A 23,030-nucleotide genomic window follows, 5' to 3' on the forward strand; every position below is an offset into this window, starting at 1 on the left:
GCTAACTAATGAATCTTCGCTCTGTGAGGCTAAAAGCTGAACGGTAAACGGTAAACGGTGAACGGTGAACGGACCTGTACCTGTAGAGCACCTTTCTGGTCTTCCAACCACTCAAAGCACTTTTACACTACGGGCCACATTCACCCTTTCACACACATTCACTCAGTGATGCATCAGGAGCAATTTGGGTTCAGTAGCACCAGGAGCCGGGGATCGAACCCACAACCTTCCTGAAGATTGATTGACGGGTGAATGTCAGGATATTATTGGTTGAAATCAGTTCGTTCATGCTGACGTCAGCACGCGTCACATTGTGTTTCACAGGAAGACACAATGAGTGAATATTATATAAAGATACAAAGAAATTTAATTTATCATGTTTGTTGGCATACATTGTTAAATTACGTGAACAATATAACGGGGGACGCAATCTTAAAGGCTTATAATGACTTTTTAAAATTTGTATTTATTACACAACTAAGTTAGTGTCACTTAAAATTACTCATAAAAGCTGCTTCAGGAAGAATCTTTTGGTTTACTTTTAAAATTGAGTTAAAACTAGTTAAACTGTGAACTCTGGAGTCACATTATATTATATTACACTTTAAATGTACAACTCTTACATAATGACCCGACTCCGCTCTCTGATTGGCTGAGCGGCCTGTCAGTTTATGACGCGGCGTCCAATGAGAGCGCGCGGCAGGCGATACAAACTGGCAGCCGCCATGTTGTGTCTCCGGGGGCCCGGAGCGACGTCCGTTAGTAAACAGTAGATGACGTTACCGCCCGCTCGGCAGTTCACAGGAAGCGGACCGCAGCTGGAAGAGATGAGCCGTCCGTCCTCAGCCGGAGCCGGAGCCGGAGCCGGAGGACTCGGGGCCGGGAAAGCAGGCGGAGGAAAGCACGGGGGATCGGGAGGCGCCGCGGCCGCCGCAGCAGCAGCCGCCGCGGCCGCAGCAGCGGCAGTGGCCGCCGGTGTGAGCTCCGTGGCCGGGTCGGGGTCTGCTACCCCTTCCTCCGCGGTGTCCCTGACCTCGGCCGGGCTGCCCGGGCAGTCCCCGGAGCTCACGGCGCTGTTTGAGTGCCCGGTATGCTTCGACTACGTGCTGCCGCCCATCCTGCAGTGCCAGGCGGGTCACCTGGTCTGCAACCCGTGCCGCCAGAAGCTGAGCTGCTGTCCGACCTGCCGAGGCCCGCTCACCCCGAGCATCCGGAACCTGGCCATGGAGAAGGTGGCGTCCACACTGCCGTTCCCCTGCAAGGTAACAGACCCCGCACAGACACACCGACGCCAGCTAACTGCTCCCTTCTGTCCACTTTTATCACAACTTCCTCATTCCGCAGCGCGCTCACTGACAGGTGTGTGCGCGTGGCCGGTGACGTCACAGCGACGCCACACGAACCAAAACAAACCCAGAGTCCGGGTCCAGAGTCCGGGTCCAGAGTCCGGGTCCAGAGTCCGGGTCCAGGGTCCGGGTCCAGAGTCCGGGTCCAGGGTCCGGGTCTCTCATTAACCTGTATGAGATCAGCTGTTTCAGAGGATGTAGTTCAGATAAGAAGTTCCTTTATTGGTCCTCTGAGGAGACATTTAGATGTGACACAGCAGCACAGACAGAGTACAGAATATAAAGAGTAAAACTTATAGAACCATTAAATATAAACACTGTATACAGTAAAGTGTAACATCTGATCGATACGATGGATGATTGATCTTCATCCCCAGAGTCAGAGTCCTGGTCGGAGCCGCCGGACATCAGCCGGCCTCCGTCACAAGAGAAAAGGTCCGTGTTGAAACAATCCTCTGATACTTTGGTCCCGGTTCTGAAGAGCTGCTCCTGAACGCAGCGTAACGTTCCTCTGCCACATAAAGCCACATTGAGCCGCTCTCATTGGCTGCAGCATAATGCCATCCAGTGATCCAGGATCAGTGGGAATGATGTTAAAGTGCCTCAACACTTTTATTGATGACGTTCAGGAGGCGTGTCTCTGTCAGCCTCTCGTTACCCAGAACACCCTGCTGCAGGTTATCGGTGGTGGATGCGGTGATGTGTGGTCACATGACCTGTGTGTTCTGATCCAATCAGGGTTGAGACTTTTGACTTTAGTAAAAGTCTGTAATGTTCAGATGTCCACATACTTTTGGCCATGTAGGACAGACAGACGGACAGACAGACAGACAGACAGACAGACGGAGGGACAGACAGACAGAGGGACAGATAGACAGACAGACAGACGGACAGAGGGACAGACAGACAGAGGGACAGACAGACAGACAGACAGACAGAGGGACAGACAGACAGACAGTTGGAGCCGCAGTGATACAGCTGGCTGTCAGAAACAACTGATTCAATTACAGACACATTAAAGTTGAATTGAGTCTCTGAGGTCAACTGAAAGCTGAGGAGGAGGAGGAGGAGGAGGAGGAGGAGGAGGAGGAGGAGGAGGAAGAATGATATCTGCACTTTAAAGAGAGAAAATCTTAAAATCACAACTTTAATACACAAATAAAAACATACAAACATTCAAACTTCAGCTTTATACTGTGTGAAAGTAGTTCGCATTCAGAACATATTTAAATGAATCAGTTGTTGATATATATTTGGTTTACGCAGATGAAGAGGAACTCATAGCAGCTCACAACAACAACAACAACAACAAATATAAAGTGATCGTTATAGTATAACATAGTATGGACTCTAGCACAATGTTCAGTAAGACACAGTAAGTTACAATAATGTAGTAATAATAATAATAATACACAGAATATAGCGTATGGTTTAGGGGCAGAAATGGGAAAATGAAACAGGACACAGCGTGTTTGCTTTTTGTTTGTGGAGCTGGTTTATATATAGTTTGATATATATTAAAAGATAATAACCACAGCAAATGACTATAAATATCTATAGAATGCACAATATGCAGAAAATCCTAAAAATACATTATAAAATATGACTATTTTCATGATTAATCGATTAAACGTTTGGTCCCCAAAATGCAAGAAAATCTCAATTTGATTTGATCAGAAACTTAAATATATTCAGTTTAATATGAAAGAGAAAGAAAATAAGCAAATCTTCACATTGGAGGCTGGAAACTGTTGTTTCTGTCTTCATATTAAAACTCACACAGATGTTGTCGACAGAGACGAGCTGCTCTTCATTTACATTTCAAACACTGAAAATCTCATCTGCATTCACACTCCCAGTCACCGCCTACATGTAGTGTGTGTGGTGTGTGTGTGTGTGTGTGTGTGTGTGTGTGTGTGTGTGTGTGTGTGTGTGTGTGGTTACCCATCAGCCTTTGCTGTGAAGGGTTAGTGTCTGACTGTTCACTGTAGCGCTAAAGCTAATTAGGGCTCGTCTGGTGGATGTGTTGGTGTGTACTTTCTCTTTAGATGCATTGTGATGTGAACGTGGAAGATTCATCATTTGCAGTTTGGATGTCGGCGACTAATTTCCAGAGTTTGTCGTTTAAAATGAAAATTTAAATAGTAAAAAAGTAAGAAAACACTTAAAATTCACAATTTATTTAATGAGGTTAAACATTTTCTAAACAGTCGTTGGCTGTATTTTAAAGAACCAGTGTGGAGGCTTTAGTGGCATCTAGAGGTGAAGTTGCACATTGCAACTAACTGAACACCGCTCGCGTCTGTATTTGACGACATAGGAATGAGAACAGGTGTAAGTGTGTAGGAGAAACTACGGTGGTCCTACCTGGAGTCAGTGTGTGGTTTTTCTGGACTACTGTAGAAACATGGCGGACTCCGCCACTCGAGGAGGAACCTCTGTAGATAAAAACGTCTCAAACACAATGGTTGTTACTTTCAGGTGATTATTCACTAATGAAAACATACCTGTGAATATTATTACCTTACTGACAATAGATCCTCGTCAATGTTTCACACTGCAGCTTTAACAGCCATTTCAAACGATCATTAATAATCCCTGAGTGGGATTCAGACAGTAAACAATGTCAGCGGCTAACGTTAGCAGCAGGTTAACGTGTCCACTGCGCTGAAAGTGGTTACGCATCGCTCCAGTCTGGTTATACGTTTATTTCTGATACAACATTACTTAAAACTGATAAACTGTGCTGGACTTACGAGCTGCCATCTTTTCCCCTCGCTGGTTTAACTCATCTGCTATAAAAGATAGACGTCTCCACTTCCTCCCACTGTTCAAAAATGAAGCCAAAATATCCAGATATGGCCTTTATACAGACTTTATCCATCTGCTAACAGAGGCTTGTCAGCCACCAGGGGGCGAGGGAGAGAGGTTGAGAGCTGCCATGTCGTCCATCTTTATAATTATATCCGAGCGCAGGAAGAGGACGACTGCTGTGCTGTGACTGTCTGTGGGAGCTGCTCCCTCTAGTGGAAATATTAATAACAGATTCTGTTGGAGTGAGGCTCTCTTGCATTGAATTGTGGGTGAAATGACTGATGTTTGCAGATATGTTGGAAACAGTCCTTTCTTTTAGTTTGATGCACGTTGGTGATATTGTGAGGTTCTTTCAAACATTAGCAAATAGTTCTTTTAATACCCCGATATTGATTCAAGGCCCCCCCCCCTCCGTGGTGCCCGCTGCTCGTCCTGCAGGTCACTAATGTGATGAGTCTGATCCTCCTGAGTGCTCGCTGAATTCTCCATCACAATTCAGTTGTTGTTTACTGGTTGTTCCTCCTCTTCCTCCTCCTCTTCTTCCCGCTCTGCTCCGTTTCATCCATTTTCCCTCTTTCAGAGATTAACGGGTCAAACTTAGCGACATCATGCACTGGTGGTTGTTGTCAGACGGCTACTATAATAATAATAATAATAATAATAATAATAATAATAATAATAATTTGACTATATTGAAATGGAACACCTCAGACAGACAGAAGTACATGCACTTTCCATCAGATTTCTGTCTTTGTGGAGTTTCCGACTGCAACGATACACTCAGACTAAGTTGAAGATATATTTTCAGTTTTTTTTTCTGAGGTATAAACAGTAAAATGTGTTTGTGAACAGATCTGAGGAGAGAAACAGTCAACAACAGAATCTGGATCCATATCTGATCAGCACTGTTTGACAGTTTGATCTGAGTTTGGTTGAGCTGGACGGACTCACTGAGAATGAGCTGTCAATCACAAGGTAGCCCCGCCCTAAAGCATACCCTGCTTTATGGTCTGTTTTACTCTAAATGGGACCATCAGTTACTAAATGAACATCATGCTGTATGGAAGAAGACTGAAACTAGAGACTGAGACCAGAAACTCATCAGGAAACTGTTTACTGAGCTCATACATCAACTGAGAAGTGGACTCATTTCTCCATAAGACTGAATGGTATCTGTGTGTTATTGCAACCAGTGGAGCTCCCCCTGCTGGCTGTTACATAGAATGCAGATTTAAGACTTCACAGACACAGAAGCTCTGTCCGTTATACAAACTGGTTTTTACAGTCGGAGGAATTCTGGGATAAAAACAACGACAACAAAAGGAAACAGCTGCTTCCCTCAGCAGCATTTACATACAGGTACAGGTGATATAAACACTGCAGAGCTGAAAGGAATCAGTGTGTGTGTGTGTGTGTGTGTGTGTGTGTGTGTGTGTGTGTGTGTGTGTGTGTGTGTGTGTGTGTGTGTGTGTGTGTGTGTAGGTGGAGGGGGGGGTGTCGACAGATGCCGGGAGGAGGAGGAGGAGGCAGAGCGATACTCCCCTTTTATTCTCTCTCTCAGCTTTCTTTCTCCCCGCCCCCACTGTGTGTGTGTGTGTGTGTGTGTTAATGTGTGTGTGTGTTAATGTGTGTGTGCTGCAGTGATGGTGCCGCGCGTTCGGTCGTGTTTTTTTGCCGCTCAGTCAGAGAGAAGAAGAAGAGAGGTCGAGAGACATTTATTGAAAGCGTAGAGAGAGAGTGTATTTCACCTCTGTGTGTGTGTGTGTGTGTGTGTGTGTGTGTGTGTGTGTGTGTGTGTGTGTCGCTGGTATTCACTGCCGGACGGACGGACGGACAAACACCACACAGCTGAGTGTGTGTGTGTGTCGGCATTTTGTGTTTTGTCTCTGCGTGTGTGTGACATTGTGTGTTGTGTGTGTGTGTGTGTGTGTGTGTGTGTGTGTTTTGGGGGCTTTTTCACCACAGAAGAAGAAAACAGTTTGTTGTTGTTGTTGTTTTTTTTTCTTCTGCTGCTGCAGCAGGAGAGAGAGAGGGCGGGCGCGCGAGCTGCATTACGGCTGCGTCTGTTTAGATTCACCAACAGAAGCTGGTACGTGGGTGTGTTGTGTGTGTGTGTGTGTGTGTGTGTGTGTGTGTGTGTGTGTGTGTGTGTGTGTGTGTGTGTGCGTGCTGATTGATTATCTATTGGCTCTATTGGTTGTTGTTGGATGTCTGTTGACTGGACTTAAACAGCTGATCACTGTAACTGTTGATGGATGTTTTAGATCGGAGTGACAGTATTGATGGTTTTAATAATAATCTTCATTATTGATTAACCTGTTATTCTATTGATTAATGGTTAGGGCAGCATCCAGTATTTACTTTCATTGGTGATCAGATCGAGATTACTTTTTGCTAATTGATAAATCCTTAAAGCTCCACTCACACAGGAGTAACACAGTAAACAGAGAACAGCTGCTGTTGTGATTGATTATTGGTGCCGATTGCTTCTCTGTAGATAATTGATCAGTTAAGTCAGGGGTTCCCACCAGGGGTCGCCAGAGCTCCACAGGAAGTCGCAAGACCTTATTGACCTTAAGGGGTGGTAAGAAAACTTATAGTATACACAGTAGGTCGAATCTCAGCATTTGGTTAATTACTGTGAAGAAAATAAAATTGTAATTTAGTACAAAAGTTTAGATTATTTAAGATATAAAGATCTGAACATGAGATATATTCACAGATCCTTCAATCGCTGCTCAACAGCCAAAGAGCTCATAGATCAATGAAAGAAAACACTGAATCTGTCTGTATTGTTTGTGTGATTTGTTTTTAAAAATGAATCTGTGATCAATATTCACACACATTTCCTGCAGTTATTGTGTTCACAGTTTGGGTTGACTGTCAGGATTAGTGAGGAGGAGCCCCGGTCAAACCTCAGCAGCTGAGAATCAATAACTCAGACGTCGATTCACAATATTTATTCTTTGATCCGGTACAATATTTAAATCAGAATCTCTTTTATTTATTTGCTGATCAGATCATTTCAGCATTTATTCTGTTAGTTTTAATCCTGGCGTTAATCTGACAGCTCGAACTCAACTCTAACGTGGACGTCGTGAACTGAGTGTCGAAAGAGTAGGGCTTCATTAATCTGTCCATCATTCTCTCAATTGATTAGTTGTTTGCTTCATAATGTTTCCCAAAGTCCAACCTCACGTCCGTAAATGTCTCAAAGATATTCAGTTTACTGTCGGAGGACTAAAGAAACCTGAAAATATTCACATTTGAGGAGAAATCAGAGCTTCTGGACATTTCTTTAATAGCTGACTGACGGCTCTACAGCAGACAGAGGCGTCATGAACCCTCTGATTTGGGGTGCAGGAAGCAGACCGGGTCCAACGGGCAGCCAGTCTTTTTAATCTCTCTGATATATGATCTCCACGTGGCTCTGCAGTCTGTCTGAACAGCTGCTGACCGGCTGCTGTCTGTTTTTGTTCTCCTGTCTAAGTACGGGGGGCAGGGTGGGACAAATAACTTCAGGAATTCAGTTTGTTTTAATTTAAAGGAAGTGAATGATTTTAAGAAAAGAACAATAAATCTTGTAAGATGTCGACCAGACTGTCACAATATCACGACTAATTCTGAAGTAATATTTACGCTGTTGGACGGACAGCGGACGTCCCGGAGTGGCTGCGAGCCGAACTTGTTTCTCTGATAACTTAAGATCCAGACGTCCGATGACTAAAATCCTTCATCCGGTTCCAATCTAGAGTTAAAAAGCACCAAGATCTAAACAGTGGATGGTAACAATGTGGCTTCAGACTGGATCAACAGTCAATGTATGACAGCTTCTGGCAGACAACCACAACGCTGACGCAGGCACAAAGGGGATATGACGCCATCGACAGGCGACCGGTGAAACGCAGCGTTACCTGAGTAGTGAGTTTTCAGATGAGAACAGATTAGAGCTTTAAATGAGTCCTGTGAGTTTACACCAGGGGAACTGTTTCCTGGTTGTTGTGTTGAGTGATATCTGGACTGTTGGAGGTTTGGAAGTAATCAAGGTTTGTATATATGTGTGTGTATGTGTGTGTGTGTGTCAGCCGTGTGTGTGTGTGTTCGATGCTGTGTCCGGCCTCCTGCCTGCCTCTCCTCAGGGAGCTGGCTCAGTGGCGCTGCCTGCTGGGCTGGCACCGCCACCACGGAGTGGGTTCAACTAGCGCCACAGGGCTAACCGCTAACACTGGACAACAGCAAGAGCAGCAGCAGAGGTCAGAGGTCAGGGGCAGAGCCAGTCGGCCTGTCGGCCGCACCAAACCGCTGCCGGGCAGCCAGGTGAGTCCCGGTCCAAACAGAGTCTGCTGGTCTGAGTCTTTGGTGGATTTGTTGTTGCTTTGTTTCGACTCTCTGAAGGTGATGTCACTGCGTCGTAGGAAGGTTAATCGCATTTATAATGTTTGATTCCAGCTTCTCCTGATGGTGGTTTTCTTCATTTTGAATCCATCATTCTGTTTTGGTGATGTATTGATGAGCTGTCTAACTTCTCGTGCTGTCCCCGAACTAAAGATCTACCAGCCGATCCACAGCGACTCCAACCGGGAGAGGGTTTGCTCGCCCAGCTCCAGGTCTGGTGCTCACTCTGGCTCCTCCTCCTCCTGGCAGTGCCAGTGGTGTAAACAAACCTCCCTCGGTACTTTGAGCTCGCAGTCTGGGTACAGTCAGCCGATAGGACGGCTAACTAGCTAGCATCTTCAGTCCGCGTTGAAACATTCCCGATACTGTCGTTGTTGTTTTTTTTGCGACTGTCCGACTGATGAAACGCAGATCGATGAAGACTCTTCTCGTCGGACTGATTTCATTATTGATCTGAAATTAACCGACTCAACTGTTTTCCTGTCGATAAAAAAACCACAAACTGAACTGAAAGTGTGATGGAGGGAATCTTTTTATCTCTAACCCATTTACCACACACACACTCTCTCTCATACACTCACAAACACTCAGTGCTTTAAGCCTGATTGGTATTGATTGAGCTGATGTGAGTGGATCTGATGCAGTCAGTGGTCTTAGTTTTTTTTTTTTTTTTTTGAGGCTTTTATTGCCTTTAGGATAGAGACAGCTGAAGATAGACGGGAAAGGGGGGCAGAGAGAGGAGACAACACACAGTAAAGGGCTGCAGGTCGGATTCGAACCCTTGGCCGCTGCAGCAAGGACTCAGCCTCAGTACATGGGTCGCCAGCTCTACCCACTGAGCTAACCGGGCACCCTTCAGTTTGATATTTACAGTATTTATTTCATGCTGGTTGAAGAATTTTGATCAGTTAATGTGAGTGTGTGTTGTTTACTGTTTATTGTTTATTGTTGGATCAGACAGACTCACTGAATATTATAATGTGTAACAGACGGTGGATAGTTAATAAGTTTGTTCTTCCTCTGTTAGGTTTTACAGCAGTTAACAATCGTGTTGAATAGTAATTTTAAGAAGTTTATTGAACTTACATTTAAATTTTTTTATGGATTATTGTAGGAACGAGGCATGATTGATAGTTTTATTTATGAATAATAATAGTAATGCAGTACTCCAAAGTACCTCTAGGGGTTCGTGTTCTTCCATTTGAGAAACACTGCCTTAGATCTTAACTTGAGGGTCGGGACCCTCACTAGGGGTCGCCAAAGCTTCAAGGGGGGGTCGCAAGGCCTTTTTCGAATTTTAAGGGTGTAAGAAAGCTTAAAAAATATTAGGGCTGCAACGATTCCTCGAGTACCTCGAGTAACTCGATTTCAAAGAATGATCGAGGAATTTCGTCTGCCTTGAAGCCTCGTAAAGCTCACGTTTTGCACGGATTCTTTTTAGTGTGACACAACGTGCTTATGTCACAGGCTATGCGTCCCCTGCAACGCGGAAGAAGACGGAAGCGGGCTCTGTAACGTGTGTGGACAGTTTTGCTGTACAGAACGGCAGACGCCGGGACTGAAAACTGAAAACAGTGATCTGTCTTGTTTTCTATTGTATATTTATAATTGGGCTTTAATTAAGCAAAAGTATGTTTTATCCGATTACTCGATGAATCGATGGAATATTCTATAGAATACTCGATTACGAAAATATTCGATAGCTTCAGCCCTAAAAAATATACACAGTAGGCCGATATCCTAGCATTTAGTTCACTAACTGAGGAAAAGTGCAATTTTATTTATAAAATCATATAATGCTTTACAGTACAACAGGAAATATACAACAAATGGAGGAACAGTGCATCATAGAATAAAGCAGTGTATAAATATAAACACACAAACACAACCTACAAAAACCCTAAAATATATGTACATATGTATACACACACATAAACACATGCATATAACTCAGTAAAAAATATACCATAAAAATATTAAATTTGATGTGATGCAAGTTACCCAAACAAGTCTGTCTTCAGCTGTCTGTCTGTTAATTGTCTATCAGAACAAAGGACAAAAAAAACACTGAATTAGTCAGAAAAAGAAGCCGATTAAATTTGTATGATTGCTAAAAAACAAGAATACTTAATATAAAATTCATCCAAATCTACACAAACTTCCTGCAGTGACTGAGTTCAAAGGGAACCACTGCATTAGATCACAGTCTAACATCAGCAGATCACCCAAAGGAGGGCGTTGGCAGGTACACACACACACACACACACACACACACACACACACACACACACACAAGACACGAATCCTCTTATCCAGCTGCATTAATGAATTTTTCAGGGGATTTAGAGAAGTAAACCTGTGTGTGTGTGTGTGTGTGTGTGTGTGTGTGTGTGTGTGTGTGTGTGTGTGTTTTTGGGACAAGTTGACAAATTGTTCTGACCCGTCGTCGTCTGAACTAAGAATCGACTGTGTGATCTATAAAACTGATCAACGGGCTGAAATCAGGGTTTGTTTGTGAGCATTCAGGAAGCTGCTGCTGCGCTCTGACCTGCAGCTCATGAATATTTAATGAGACAGACACCAAACCTCCTGCTGTGTCACCTTCCTCTAGCTTCATCACACAACAGCTAACCCCAATCCATTACTCCAGTTATTGATAGATCAAACATGATTTCATCTGAAACACACAAGCTAATTTAATGTCCTTATGAAAGTGTGTTAGTCTGGTTTCTGGTTTTTATTTTATTTATTTATTTCATCAAACGTTCAAAAACAACAGCTGAGAAAAACCTCGTATTGCTGCCAAAGACCTGCAGGAGCAACAGGGACTGAAGGATCAGAACAAACTAGGGTCTGTGAAGTCGTAAATCTGCATTCTGTGTAACAGCCAGCAGGGGGCGCTCCACTGGTTGCAATAACACACTGATACCATTCAGTCTTATGGAGAAATGATCCGACTTCTCAGTTGATTTATGAGCTCAGTAAACAGTTTCCTGATGAGTTTCTGGTCTCAGTCTCTAGTTTCAGTCTTCTTCCATACAGCATGATGTTCATTTAGTAACTGATGGTCCCATTTAGAGTAAAACAGACCATAAAGCAGGGTATGCTTTAGGGCGGGGCTACCTTGTGATTGACAGCTCATTCTCAGTGAGTCCGTCCAGCTCAACCAAACTCAGATCAAACTGTCAAACAGTGCTGATCAGATATGGATCCAGATTCTGTTGTTGACTGTTTCTCTCCTCAGATCTGTTCACAAACACATTTTACTGTTTATCTGGAACACCAGATCCTGTGTGAGCAGACGAGCCGCCATTGTTTCCAAACCAAGAGCAGCCAATGAGAGCAAACTGTCATGGCGTCGACCGTAACGACGAACTAGAGGCTTCAAAACGGTTCTCCACAAACAGATGGGTTCACAGTTGAGCTTCAACTCATTTAGCTTTTACCCGACTGGTACTGAGCGACAGAGATGAAAGTAGAAGATTTACTGCCTTTTTACTTGTACTATTTAAGGGGGTTGTATCAGAATAATGTAATATATCTTTCTGTCAGATCAGGTCTGGCGTCCTCACAGCCGGTCGGGTTGCCGCTCTCAACCTGATTCTGGGTCAGCGTCGCTGTCACCAGTCTGCTGCTGTAAATAAGAAATGTGTCACCGGACTGAGTAAACAGAACCAGAGAGAGAGGATAGAGTGATGTATTCATGAATAAAAGGAGTCATCCATCATCCTCCCACTGCCTGTTCCTGTTTCCTCTGGCACCTGTGGAAGTGTTTCATCCACTGCACATGACGTTCGACACCCAGCAGAGCAGCACAGACAGTCTGTGGAGCTGCTGCCTCAGAAAAATGTTAGTTAAAAAGGGAAATTATGAAGCACATTTTAATCTAATCACAGTTTAATCTGTGTGGAGACAGTGTGTCAGCAGTTATTAGGATCCTCGATGAGTTGATCTACAGAAAATGAACAGACCAAACACTGGCTTTAGGGCTGTTTTTCATGCGTTTTACGGCCGTAGTTTCTCCTTCACATGCAGCTTCATACATATTTTCAGTTTAGAGTAGAGCTTAATTCAAGAATTAAGTTTTAAACAATGCAACAAAAACTGAGATTTAAACAACAGATGTTATATTATACTCTTTAAAGATATGATGTCCTTTGTTTTTAAGAAAAAAAGACGGAATTCTAAAACACTGTAAGAAACTAAAAACACAGAACTTTGCAATTTTTTTGTTGGCTCCCAGTGTGTGTGTGTGTGTGTGTGTGTGTGATGAAATGTTTTAATTGAACAGTTAATTGGAGCTGAATTTATCCTGATGTTTTCAAGCGTAAAATGTCCAAAATGTTTCCGTGGTGTTTGGTGTTTGTTAACCAAAGCAACCTCACTAAAGGTTCTGTGACATTGGGAGTTTGTCACCAATTAATGGAGAGAATAACTGCAGATGGATAAATAATGTAAAAATGTAAGTATCCGTCTCCTCATGTTTATGGATGCTCTGCTGAATCGTGTTCAGATGTTCAAACAGCATCACTAACACCGTCTGCCTCCCCCGACTGCCTCTCTGTCTCCCTGAGCTCCTCGTCGTATCGCTGATTTCATACCTCATTTACCGTCCTCATCAGTGCCCCCCCCCGCCCGGACACCGCTATAGGCTCCCGCTCTTATCTATAGGTGCTGTTTTGTTCAAGATGAAAGAGGAGGGGGGGCGCAGGGAGGGAGAATCCCATCACTGTGACCTTCAGCATCTCAGAACATTTGAGGAGAAAGCTGCCGCCATTACGCTGTAATCTGCTGCTGAAGGACCAGAATAGAAACACTGTCTGGTTTTATTTCTATCACAGCTTCATCAGGAGGAAACCAACAGTTCCCAGCAGAACACATCGGGTTTATTGTTACTGTATGAAGCTCATCTGTTATTTATAGACTCACTGTCACACAGAGAATAAAGACCAAACAGTCTGATTCATTTTGGGAAGAAACAACAGAGAGGTGAAGTCAAACTGCGAGAGACGAATAGTTTTGATTCCACATTCGATGTTAAAAGACGGAAAAGATAATTTTTCCAGTGAAGAAAGTTGCAGTTTGTCATTAAGTTGTTGAGGCCGTTCAGATGATGAAGATGATTGTTGGACTAGCAGCAGAGAGATGAAGTTCATTGAGCAGTTTCACACAGATCTCAGTGTCACTACGACAAACTGCGACTTTATTGACCTGCAGAATGAAACTGACAAAACCTGTAATATAAACAGGATCAGAATTATTTTCCTCTTGCTCACTTCAGCTCTCTCTCTCTGTTCACACGTCAAGCAAACATGAAGTATTAAGACTTTCTCTGGAGTCACTGTGGCAGGAGAACTATGTTTAATCCTTTCTGTCGTCTTGGTCTCCCTCACATCCTCCACAGCTGACTCTCTTCTAGAGGATGAGAAACATAATCCTGGGTTTACACAGTGAAGGTTTACATGCTGGAGCTCACAGTCGATTGTTCCTCATCGTTCATCACGTCCTTCATGGATCTTTTTGTTTTATAACACTGTTTCTGTAGGTTTAACACTCAGTAATCTGTTAATTATGCAGCCACAAGGAATAAATTCTGTTTTTGTTCATTTAAAATGTGACAATCTTTGATTTCCATGAACACATTCAGTAGGAAAGTTTCCTCACAGCGAGCTGCAGTTTCAGTGTTTCAGTGTTCTCTCCGTCCTCTCTGCAGTACTCGTCGGCCGGCTGTCTGCTGACTCTTCACCACAGCGAGAAGCCCGACCACGAGGAGGTGTGTGAGTTCAGGCCGTACACCTGTCCGTGTCCCGGAGCCACCTGCAAGTGGCACGGCTCGCTGGAGGCCGTCATGCCTCACCTGATGCACGCACACAAGTCCATCACCACGCTGCAGGTCAGTGCCAGAACCTCTAATGTTCACCACCAGAACCTCTAATGTTCACCACCAGAACCTCTAATGTTCACCACTAGAACCTCTAATGTTCACCACCAGAACCTCTAATGTTCACCACCAGAACCTCTAATGTTCACCACCAGAACCTTTCTTTGGAGGATGTAGGGGAGATAAATGTCTTTCTTTGTGTCTGCAGGGTGAAGACATCGTGTTCCTGGCGACGGACATCAACCTGCCGGGCGCCGTGGACTGGGTGATGATGCAGTCGTGTTTCAGCCACCACTTCATGCTGGTCCTGGAGAAGCAGGAGAAGTACGAAGGCCACCAGCAGTTCTTTGCCGTTGTGCTGCTCATCGGCACCCGCAAGCAAGCAGAGAACTTCGCCTATCGCCTGGAGCTCAACGGCAACCGACGGCGGCTCACCTGGGAGGCCACGCCGCGCTCCATCCACGATGGGGTGGCGGCTGCCATCATGAACAGCGACTGCCTGGTGTTCGACACCTCCATCGCCCATCTGTTTGCCGACAACGGTAACCTGGGGATCAACGTCACCATCTCCATGTGCTGAGGGAGCGGAAGACGGACATCATAACGGAGGATCAGTGTGGGAGAAGTTGTGTGGTTACAGGGACTCCTGTGCGTCCTGCGGCGTCCGTGGTACAGCTGGCTGTGCCGCTGGAGTCGTTTGTTAGCAAAAAACATTTGAAGCCGTTTAAAGTGCTGAGAGACAACTTCTCAAACAACTCAGCCACAGAAGGCCGGCCCCGCCCCGTGTGATGTCTGTGTTTGGTCTTTGACGAGTTACGGGACCGAACGGGTCGTCCCTCGATTTGGCGCCAGAGGAAAAGTGGAAGAAATCTCCACCAGCGAAGAGGCCTCAGTCCTTCTCGAACCGATGGATAAGAGGTCGGGCCTAATGCTTCAACCGCTGCCTGCCCGGGCCGGAACATCTGGGCTGCACAGAGACCGAGCCGAGTTTATTCTCCTGAGCGGGAAAGATTCTGGTCCCATCAGAGGAAACCAGAGCAACCCCACGAACCCGACGTGTTCACAATATTCTGATCTTTGCCGTTATGATTTCAGCGGGTCTACAGCGTTCACCAGCAGAGTCCGAATGAACCACAACTGTTGTTTCCAGCTGCAGCGGTTAAATTGGCTAGCTTACATTAGCTTATTGCAGATATATGTGTACAGCTTCACTCAAACTAGAGCTTGCCTGCTAGCTTAACAGTTAGCAACCAAAGATGTGATCGCTAAACTGCCCTGTAGCTTTTAAAATAACCCACTGACAGAAAAAAAAGCAAAACCTCATTTTATCTCATGTTCTCGACAACTACGAATAAAATGTGTTTTAGTCAATGTTTGAATTATTAGATAGAAATATATACATTGGTCGACTTTAACTCCTGAGTGTGAGTGTGCATGTCAGCTGATACGTAATCAAACTGTAGATCAGGGTCGGGCGATATGTTAACAACCGGCGTGCGTGAGCTGCGCCACCCAGTGGTTTTAAACTCGGAGATGAGCGGCGAGTTCGTGACAAGCTCTCTGAGCTTTAATAGACTAAATAGACTCGCAAAATATAAAGAAAGCTAATATTATAACGCCTGTTTTCCTCATTAAACACTCGCTTCAAACAATCGCTGACTCTTGGATAAATTAGAGAATAGAAAATATTCTGTTGCCGCCGTGTCTTCGCCGTGCCTGGAGTCAGAGTCCTGGTTTGAGCCTCTGTACTGTTGTCATCATCAGAACTGGTCCAAATAAACCCTTAATTCACCGAGATAAATGTGGTAATATTCTGTCTCTACTGCTGTGTTTCCTCTCACTCTTTCTTCAGCTCTCATTCTCCTTTAATTAGCTAAATGAAGTGACGCCCAACTCTAGTGTCTCCATTACGGTTGGTCCACCGCTGAGCTCTATTTCAAAATAAAATATCTTAATTAGCATCTTGGCAAAGATACATTATTTTTCAGGATAACCCATACTGTACATTTCTAACATAAAACTTTGGGTTAGTCAACATTTCCGGGTTTGCGTTACTGGTGAGTCGACTATATTGAATCACCTTGAAACACATCCTTCACAAACGTGAGTAGAAAATAAAAATAAATACAGAATAAAAGCTGTGATCCGACTCCAAAGACCTCGACCGCGCTGCTTTAAACGCTGCTGGCAGTTAAAGTGAAGCAGAATAATGTGAACACGACTCAGCAGTGGGGCTGAGTGGAAGGTCGCCGGTTCAAATCCCAGCAGCGGTCTGAGAAGGCCGACTGCGACTGTGCACTTCGGTCCACTGCGGGCTCGTCTCTCGCGCGTCGGAGGTCGGCGTTCGACCTCCGCGGGAACTGGCTGAGCGTTGGAATCCAGTTAATCCTCAGACTTTCTTTAATCTCAGATAAAAGCAGTGAAATGGAGGAATAATCCTCCCATCCCTCTTCCTGCAGTCTGTTTAGCCGCCAGCGCCTTACTTTTCTACCGCCAACCTCCTCTTCTTCCCGTTGGTGCTGATGTGATTCACCTGACGTCGATGAAAACTGCCCAGGGAAACACAACCGAGACTGTTTTGCAGAACTGATGTAAGAAAAATGTATTTTAAAAAAACTGCTTTCAGTGACATTATTATTACCTTTTGAAAGCTCATGTGGCATTGTGGGTAAAAAAAAAAAAAGATTTCCCAACATTCCTTGTCTCTAAAACCTTTGTAGCAACTGACCAGGAAGAAACCAACTTCACTAGATACCTCTGACCACACTCGTCTGTAACTGAACCGTAAACCCTCAGACCTCCGCGGCGTTTCCTCCGTGTTTGTTTACGGAGAATAAAACCGCCTCCACCTCCGACGGACACGATGTTTAAATGTTAATAAATCAGATCCATTTAACCAACAATACAAGAAACTAAAGGTTGAAAGTCGTATAAGTTCATAAGTAACTTTATTTACACGTTTGCTAACGAGCTAACTGCTCGTGTGGAACGGATTAATAATTATTTCTTTGATTTTTCTGACAATTGGAAACAAAACTTTTGTCTACAACAGGGGGAAGTTATACTAACGTAAGCTAGTTGAAGTTGAGCTAACATGAACAACCAAACTAACTAATTTTCTCTCGCGTGTCAATCCCCAATTTGTTGTCTATTGCTAGCTAGCTAATTAACCTCTTGGCTAGAACACATTAGCATTTATTTTCTAATTAATTAACGAATCGTTAACAAGCTACAGACAACTGAATATTAATGAAACTACTTTTACAAGTTTACTGTGACAAAAATGAAAAACCTGATTAACTAGTGTCTTTATAGATAACATTATTGATAATGTTATTGATAACATTATTGATAATGTTATTGATAATATTATTGATTTTACTGTTGTCGGTGGTCAAATAAGGAATTTTTTGCTGCATCAGAAACCTTTAAAGCAGCATTAATTAAAATAAGATCCATAATGATCCTAAATGCTTTATTTTGACGTTCAGGGTGTTTTAATCTGGTTGTTTTCTGATGTTACAGTATAAAGGTTATTAATAACACAGAGGAAACGCCGCTCTCTGATAATCACTTCCACTTTACAACCCGCCGACTTTCTATGAAATGTTTGAAAATATTGTAAATGAAGTTATAATGACTATATATTTTCTAAAAACTACAGACTGCTGCGTTTATTCCTCGTGCTCACTTTGACTTGTATTTGTGTTGGCGTTTGTTCGGCTGTACAGAGGTTTTGAAAGTAATTTTTTTTTTAAAGCTGTTTTCTGACATTTGTTGTGAATTCTCCGGTTCTGCTGCTGTAGTTTGTCACACCTCAAACATCTGTACTGATGGGAAGGAAACAAACTACTCTTCACTTTTTATTCACAAGAGGTCCTGGATGAAATCTCTCAGTACAAAAATGAGCCACTGTTAGAAAATATCTGCTTCTGAGAACGTAATAACTGAAGGACAACTACGACTCCCAGGGTGCATCTCACTAACAAACATCCAATCAGAGCTTCACATTCTGTTAAATGTGCTGCAGACGGCGAGTTTGAGCCTAAAAAGTACAAATCTGATCAAATATTCAGCAGTTTGGATCCATTTGACATTAAGTAACCAATATCTCCATAGCAACAGCAGCTGAGGCTCATGGGAAGTGTAGTCCACCACACAGAGGGAAAATAACCTGTAAAATACAGTATTTACTGTTCTGAAGTTACATCATCGAACTGTGATCGGACCTTTGTTCTGTGTTCTGCTCGGTTCTGTGACGTTTCCATAATAAATGGGTGCAGTTTGTTTCTCTGTGTGAGTCCATTGGATCCAACAACTGGACACAAAACTGCTGTCTACATACACTGTTACTGATCAATAATCAATAGATTCTGGAGTTCAGTATTTATTTGGGTTTATCACTGAATGAGTTCATCGTGTCTCACAGCTGAAGACATTTGTGTTTTATTACAAAACTAATTTCAACAATACAAACATTAACGTTTCGGGACGTCGCCATGGAAACCGGGGACGTCGCCGTTTCACTGCGGCCACCACCTCAGCCTGCTGGGTAATGAACACTGCAGCCTTCATAAGCCCCGCCCCCTTTCTGCTCTGTGCTCCAATCACAGTTGAGCAATCCTACGTGCTAGGCTAATCCCGGTGGAAACTTTGAAGATCGTTAAAAGATAAAAGATTTTATATTTATACTCGACTGATGTACATTAGTTAGCTAGTGTTGGGCTAACATTAGCTAACTAATATGGTTGTGTTGTCAACATAGATTAGCTTAGCATTTAGCATGTCTAAGTGCAGGAGAGGAGGAAGCTGACCGAAGCTAGCTCAACTGTGATTGGAGCACAGAGCAAAAAGGGGGCGGGGCTTAGGAAGGGTCCATTAATATAAACATCAGTTTACTGCAGGTGGTCTCTCCTATCACTGTCTCTCTCTCTGTCCCTGTCTGTCTCTCTCCTCCTATCACTGTCTCTCCTCTGTCCTGTCTCTCTCCCTCTCTATCCCTGTCTCTCTCTCTCCTCCTGTCACTGTCTCCCTCTCTGTCCCTGTCTGTCTCTCTCCTCCTATCACTGTCTCTCTCTCTGTCCCTGTCTGTCTCTCTCCTCCTATCACTGTCTCTCTCTCTGTCCCTGTCTGTCTCTCTCCTCCTATCGCTGTCTCTCTCTCTGTCCCTGTCTGTCTCCCTCCTCCTATCGCTGTCTCTCTCTCTGTCCCTGTCTGTCTCCCTCCTCCTATCACTGTCTCTCTCTCTGTCCCTGTCTGTCTCCCTCCTCCTATCACTGTCTCTCTCTCTGTCCCTGTCTATCTCTCTCCTCCTAACCCCGTCTCTCTCTCTGTCCCTGTCTGTCTCTCTCCTCCTGTCCCTGTCTGTCTCTCTCCTCCTAACGCTGTCTCTCTCTCTGTCCCTGTCTGTCTCCCTCCTCCTCGCTATCAGTCTGTCTGTCTCTCTCTGTCCCTGTCTGTCTCTCTCCTCCTATCACTGTCTCTCTCTCTGTCCCTGTCTGTCTCTCTCTCTGTCCCTGTCTGTCTCCCTCCTCCTATCGCTGTCTCTCTCTCTGTCCCTGTCTGTCTCCTTCCTCCTATCGCTGTCTCTCTCTCTGTCCCTGTCTGTCTCCCTCCTCCTATCGCTGTCTCTCTCTCTGTCCCTGTCTGTCTCCCTCCTCCTATCACTGTCTCTCTCTCTCTCCCTGTCTGTCTCTCTTTTTCTCTCATAATCTCTGTCTGTCTCTCTCCTCCTGTCGCCCTCTCTCTCACGATTCCTCCTCCTGTCTTCCCCTCTCTCCCTGTCTGTCTCTCTCCTCCTCTCCTCCTCCCCCCGGAGCCTCTCGTCCTCCCTCGCTCTCTGTCCGTTCTGCTGTCCTCCCGGCGGCGCCCCCCTCTGGTTGTACTTGTCGTAGGCGGCGTCCTCTCTCTCCTCTTTGACTCTGACGACAGGAGGAGGAAGAGGCGGTGAGGAGGAGGAGGAGTGCGGCGCCCGACTCCCCCTCTCTTTCTCCTTCTCGGCCTTCTTCTTTTCCTTCTTCTCCTTTTTCTCTTTCTTCTTCTTTTTCTTCTCTTTCTTGTCTGTGACAGAGCGAGAGGAGAAATAAACGGAAGCCCGGAGAGACAAAACATAAAGCCTTCTTATTTATTTATATTAAATACAGCCAAATAATACGCAACAGTCAGACAGTGATCTCACCTTTTTTGGGTTTCTTCACTGGGACGGCGTACTGCTCCTCTTCCTCTGAGGAGGAGGAGGAGGACTCGTGGACTTTGGGAGCGCAGCCTTCGTCCCTCAGATGTTTGGTCACATCGTCGATGTCCTCTGTGTCTTTGGGAGGACGGTAGTCTTTAACGTGATCCACGCGGATCGTCCGACCTTTAATCTGACAGCAAACACAACACAGACTCAGCTTCAGTCAGTGAGACACTTCCTGTCTGCCCCTCCGTGACCTCCTGACAGACAGACTGTGGACATATGACGGCCTTTAGCTCGTGTTTCTAGAGTTACGTGTTGTTACGAACACGTTAGGAATTGTTAAAATGTGATATTTCTTAAAGGGAGTTTGGTGCAGGGAGCTTTTAGTTGGATTCAAACTGCTGATATGGATCATTGTTAACGTTTAGTCTCCACTACAGAAACACTAGCTGACTGCTGAAGGCTGATCAGGTTGATTAATGCTTCAATAATCTGTGTATTCATTCAGTTAGTACTCCAGATTAGAGACAGGAAGTCTCGCGGTGTGAACGAGGCTTCACCTTGATGCCGTTGAAGTTGTCCACAGCGAGGACGGTGCTCCTCTGGTCCTCGTAGCAGATGAAGCAGAAACCTTTGGACTTCCCCGTCTTCTTGTCCCGAACCAGGTTGATGTTGACGATCTCTCCGTACCTGACGAGGTTTATGGGAGGAAAGGGAAGTGAGTTCTCGTGTTCTCTGACCTCGGCTGTGTGTGTGTGTGTGTGTGTGTGTGTGTGTGTGTGTGTCAGGAGACGTACTGAGAGAAGACGCAGATGATGTCACCTTCGGTCAGCTCGTATGGAAATCCTCCTGCAGGGAACAGAAGCAGCAGCTGATGAGACAGAAGTTCATCGTCTATCAACCCTCCCAGCCCGAACCAGACTCTCTTACCGATGAATATCCAGGCGCTGTCTTTGTACTCGGTGTGCCAGGAGACGGACTCGTTCACCCCGAGGTCGGCCTCGCGCGCGTTCAGCTCGTTGATCAACTTCACCTTCGTTAGCGGACTGAAAACAGACGAGAGAGATGTCACGTTACAGACTGCAGTCTCAGGGAACTCCTCCTTTATCTGGAGCCTGGTGACGCTCTCTGGAATATTCAAATGGACGAGCAGCACCTGAACACACCATTAGTTCTTTATTCTTTAATACTGGAGCTTCCATTAAAGTGGGACTCCACACAAAGACAGTAACAATAAAAACACATTTAAAATCACATCAATAATCAATAAAACAGGAAAGTAGAAAGCAAGTTACATATAAAACTCATTAACTGAGAAATGATTCTACATATGGAACAAACAAAGTATCTTACAATGGAAACAAACACACAACAGCAAAACAATTCAACTTAAAAGGTTCAAAAACAGCAATAGAAAAAGAATTTCTATTTAAGATTTTATTTACTTTCTGAAAGAAAATCTACGTTATAAACACAATATATTGTATATAAGTGCGTTTATATGTGATATAAGAGGGTAATAGCTACTTTTAATCCCCACATTGCTCTCTAAACACACAACAATGCAAGATATGGGACGCTAACGCTGTTCTGTGTACGGACAAACATTCACGCCAGACTCCATTCAAAATTAGTCCCATTTAATGTTTCCCCCGTAACGGGAAAAGTACACATGTGAGGGGTAAATAAATACATGTTGTGTATAGTTAGGGTCCATTCTAGAAATCGGCCCATCAACCGACCTCGAATAATAGAAAGTAATAGAAATAAAATCAATTATTCTTCACCAAACCTCCGTGTACCGCCATAACAGGAGCCGCAAAAACACACCGGAAAACTTTCATTTAATAGAAATACGAACTGTTTGGTTAGTGCCGAATCCAAACACTGCCTCTAATAGTTTGTTACAAAGTGAGGTGCTGTTGAATTATTTGCGTTTACAAGCCGATTAACAGAGAAATGGTTAAATTGTGAGATTTTCAACAAGGGTTCGGAGCAACTCTGTGTGGACAGTTAGCTGAGATGAGGTTCCAGTAATGTTATTAGCTGTTAGCATTGGCTAGCTGGTGCCATGACAGTACGACTTCAGGTCGAAAAGAAGATTTAAACGCAGATAAATGTTTTAATGTTTGAACTTACTTCATGGTGAAACCGACGTTGTGTTGCTGAAAGACTTCCTGGTATGAGCCACTTCCGCATTGGATTCCCGCCTCTGCTGCCGCCTGCTGTTCGGATGACGTCACTACAAGCTGCGTTTCTGTGACTAAATAACAAAAACAATTATTGTTCAGGTGGTTTTTAAAACTGTATAGGACAGAAATGCATTTATATTAATTTTAGCTCGATATCTTAAATTTATAATTTATTATTTGAGTTAATTCTGTAAAAAGATGTTATTCCGCCTCCCGGACAGCAG

The 23,030-nt window shown here is 44.3% G+C and overlaps 2 protein-coding genes and 1 long non-coding RNA gene across 3 annotated transcripts in view; 1 reads left to right on the top strand and 2 right to left on the bottom strand.

Annotated features, from left to right (window-relative positions):
- Positions 1-23,030, bottom strand: part of LOC127360471 (uncharacterized) — a 114,335-nt gene that overhangs the window by 29,157 nt on the left and 62,148 nt on the right. The gene's annotated exons all lie outside the window — the stretch shown is intronic.
- On the top strand, positions 697-18,723 carry siah2l (seven in absentia homolog 2 (Drosophila)-like). Its single transcript, XM_051394884.1, has 3 exons — positions 697-1,262; positions 14,269-14,448; positions 14,645-18,723. The coding sequence occupies exons 1-3, from the start codon at positions 774-776 to the stop codon at positions 15,014-15,016; spliced, it is 1,041 nt and encodes a 346-aa protein (XP_051250844.1). The 5' UTR covers positions 697-773; the 3' UTR covers positions 15,017-18,723.
- On the bottom strand, positions 19,902-22,859 carry rbmx2 (RNA binding motif protein X-linked 2). Its single transcript, XM_051394883.1, has 6 exons — positions 22,754-22,859; positions 21,545-21,660; positions 21,412-21,463; positions 21,175-21,304; positions 20,615-20,801; positions 19,902-20,496 (listed from the first exon to the last, which is right to left on the bottom strand). Exons 1-6 carry the CDS (start codon positions 22,756-22,758, stop codon positions 19,910-19,912), a joined length of 1,077 nt encoding a protein of 358 aa, XP_051250843.1. The 5' UTR covers positions 22,759-22,859; the 3' UTR covers positions 19,902-19,909.

The sequence above is a fragment of the Dicentrarchus labrax genome, unplaced genomic scaffold (assembly GCF_905237075.1).
Source record: "Dicentrarchus labrax unplaced genomic scaffold, dlabrax2021, whole genome shotgun sequence".
Lineage (NCBI taxonomy): Eukaryota > Metazoa > Chordata > Actinopteri > Moronidae > Dicentrarchus > Dicentrarchus labrax.

Coding starts and splice junctions, on each gene's coding strand:
- siah2l (XM_051394884.1), top strand. CDS start 774: ATGACGTTACCGCCCGCTCGGCAGTTCACAGGAAGCGGACCGCAGCTG. Junction 1,263..14,268: donor CACTGCCGTTCCCCTGCAAG/GTAACAGACCCC, acceptor TCCTCTCTGCAG/TACTCGTCGGCCGGCTGTCT. Junction 14,449..14,644: donor AGTCCATCACCACGCTGCAG/GTCAGTGCCAGA, acceptor TTGTGTCTGCAG/GGTGAAGACATCGTGTTCCT.
- rbmx2 (XM_051394883.1), bottom strand. Junction 21,305..21,411: donor ATCATCTGCGTCTTCTCTCA/GTACGTCTCCTG, acceptor AAACCTCGTCAG/GTACGGAGAGATCGTCAACA. Junction 20,802..21,174: donor ACAACTTCAACGGCATCAAG/GTGAAGCCTCGT, acceptor GTTTGCTGTCAG/ATTAAAGGTCGGACGATCCG.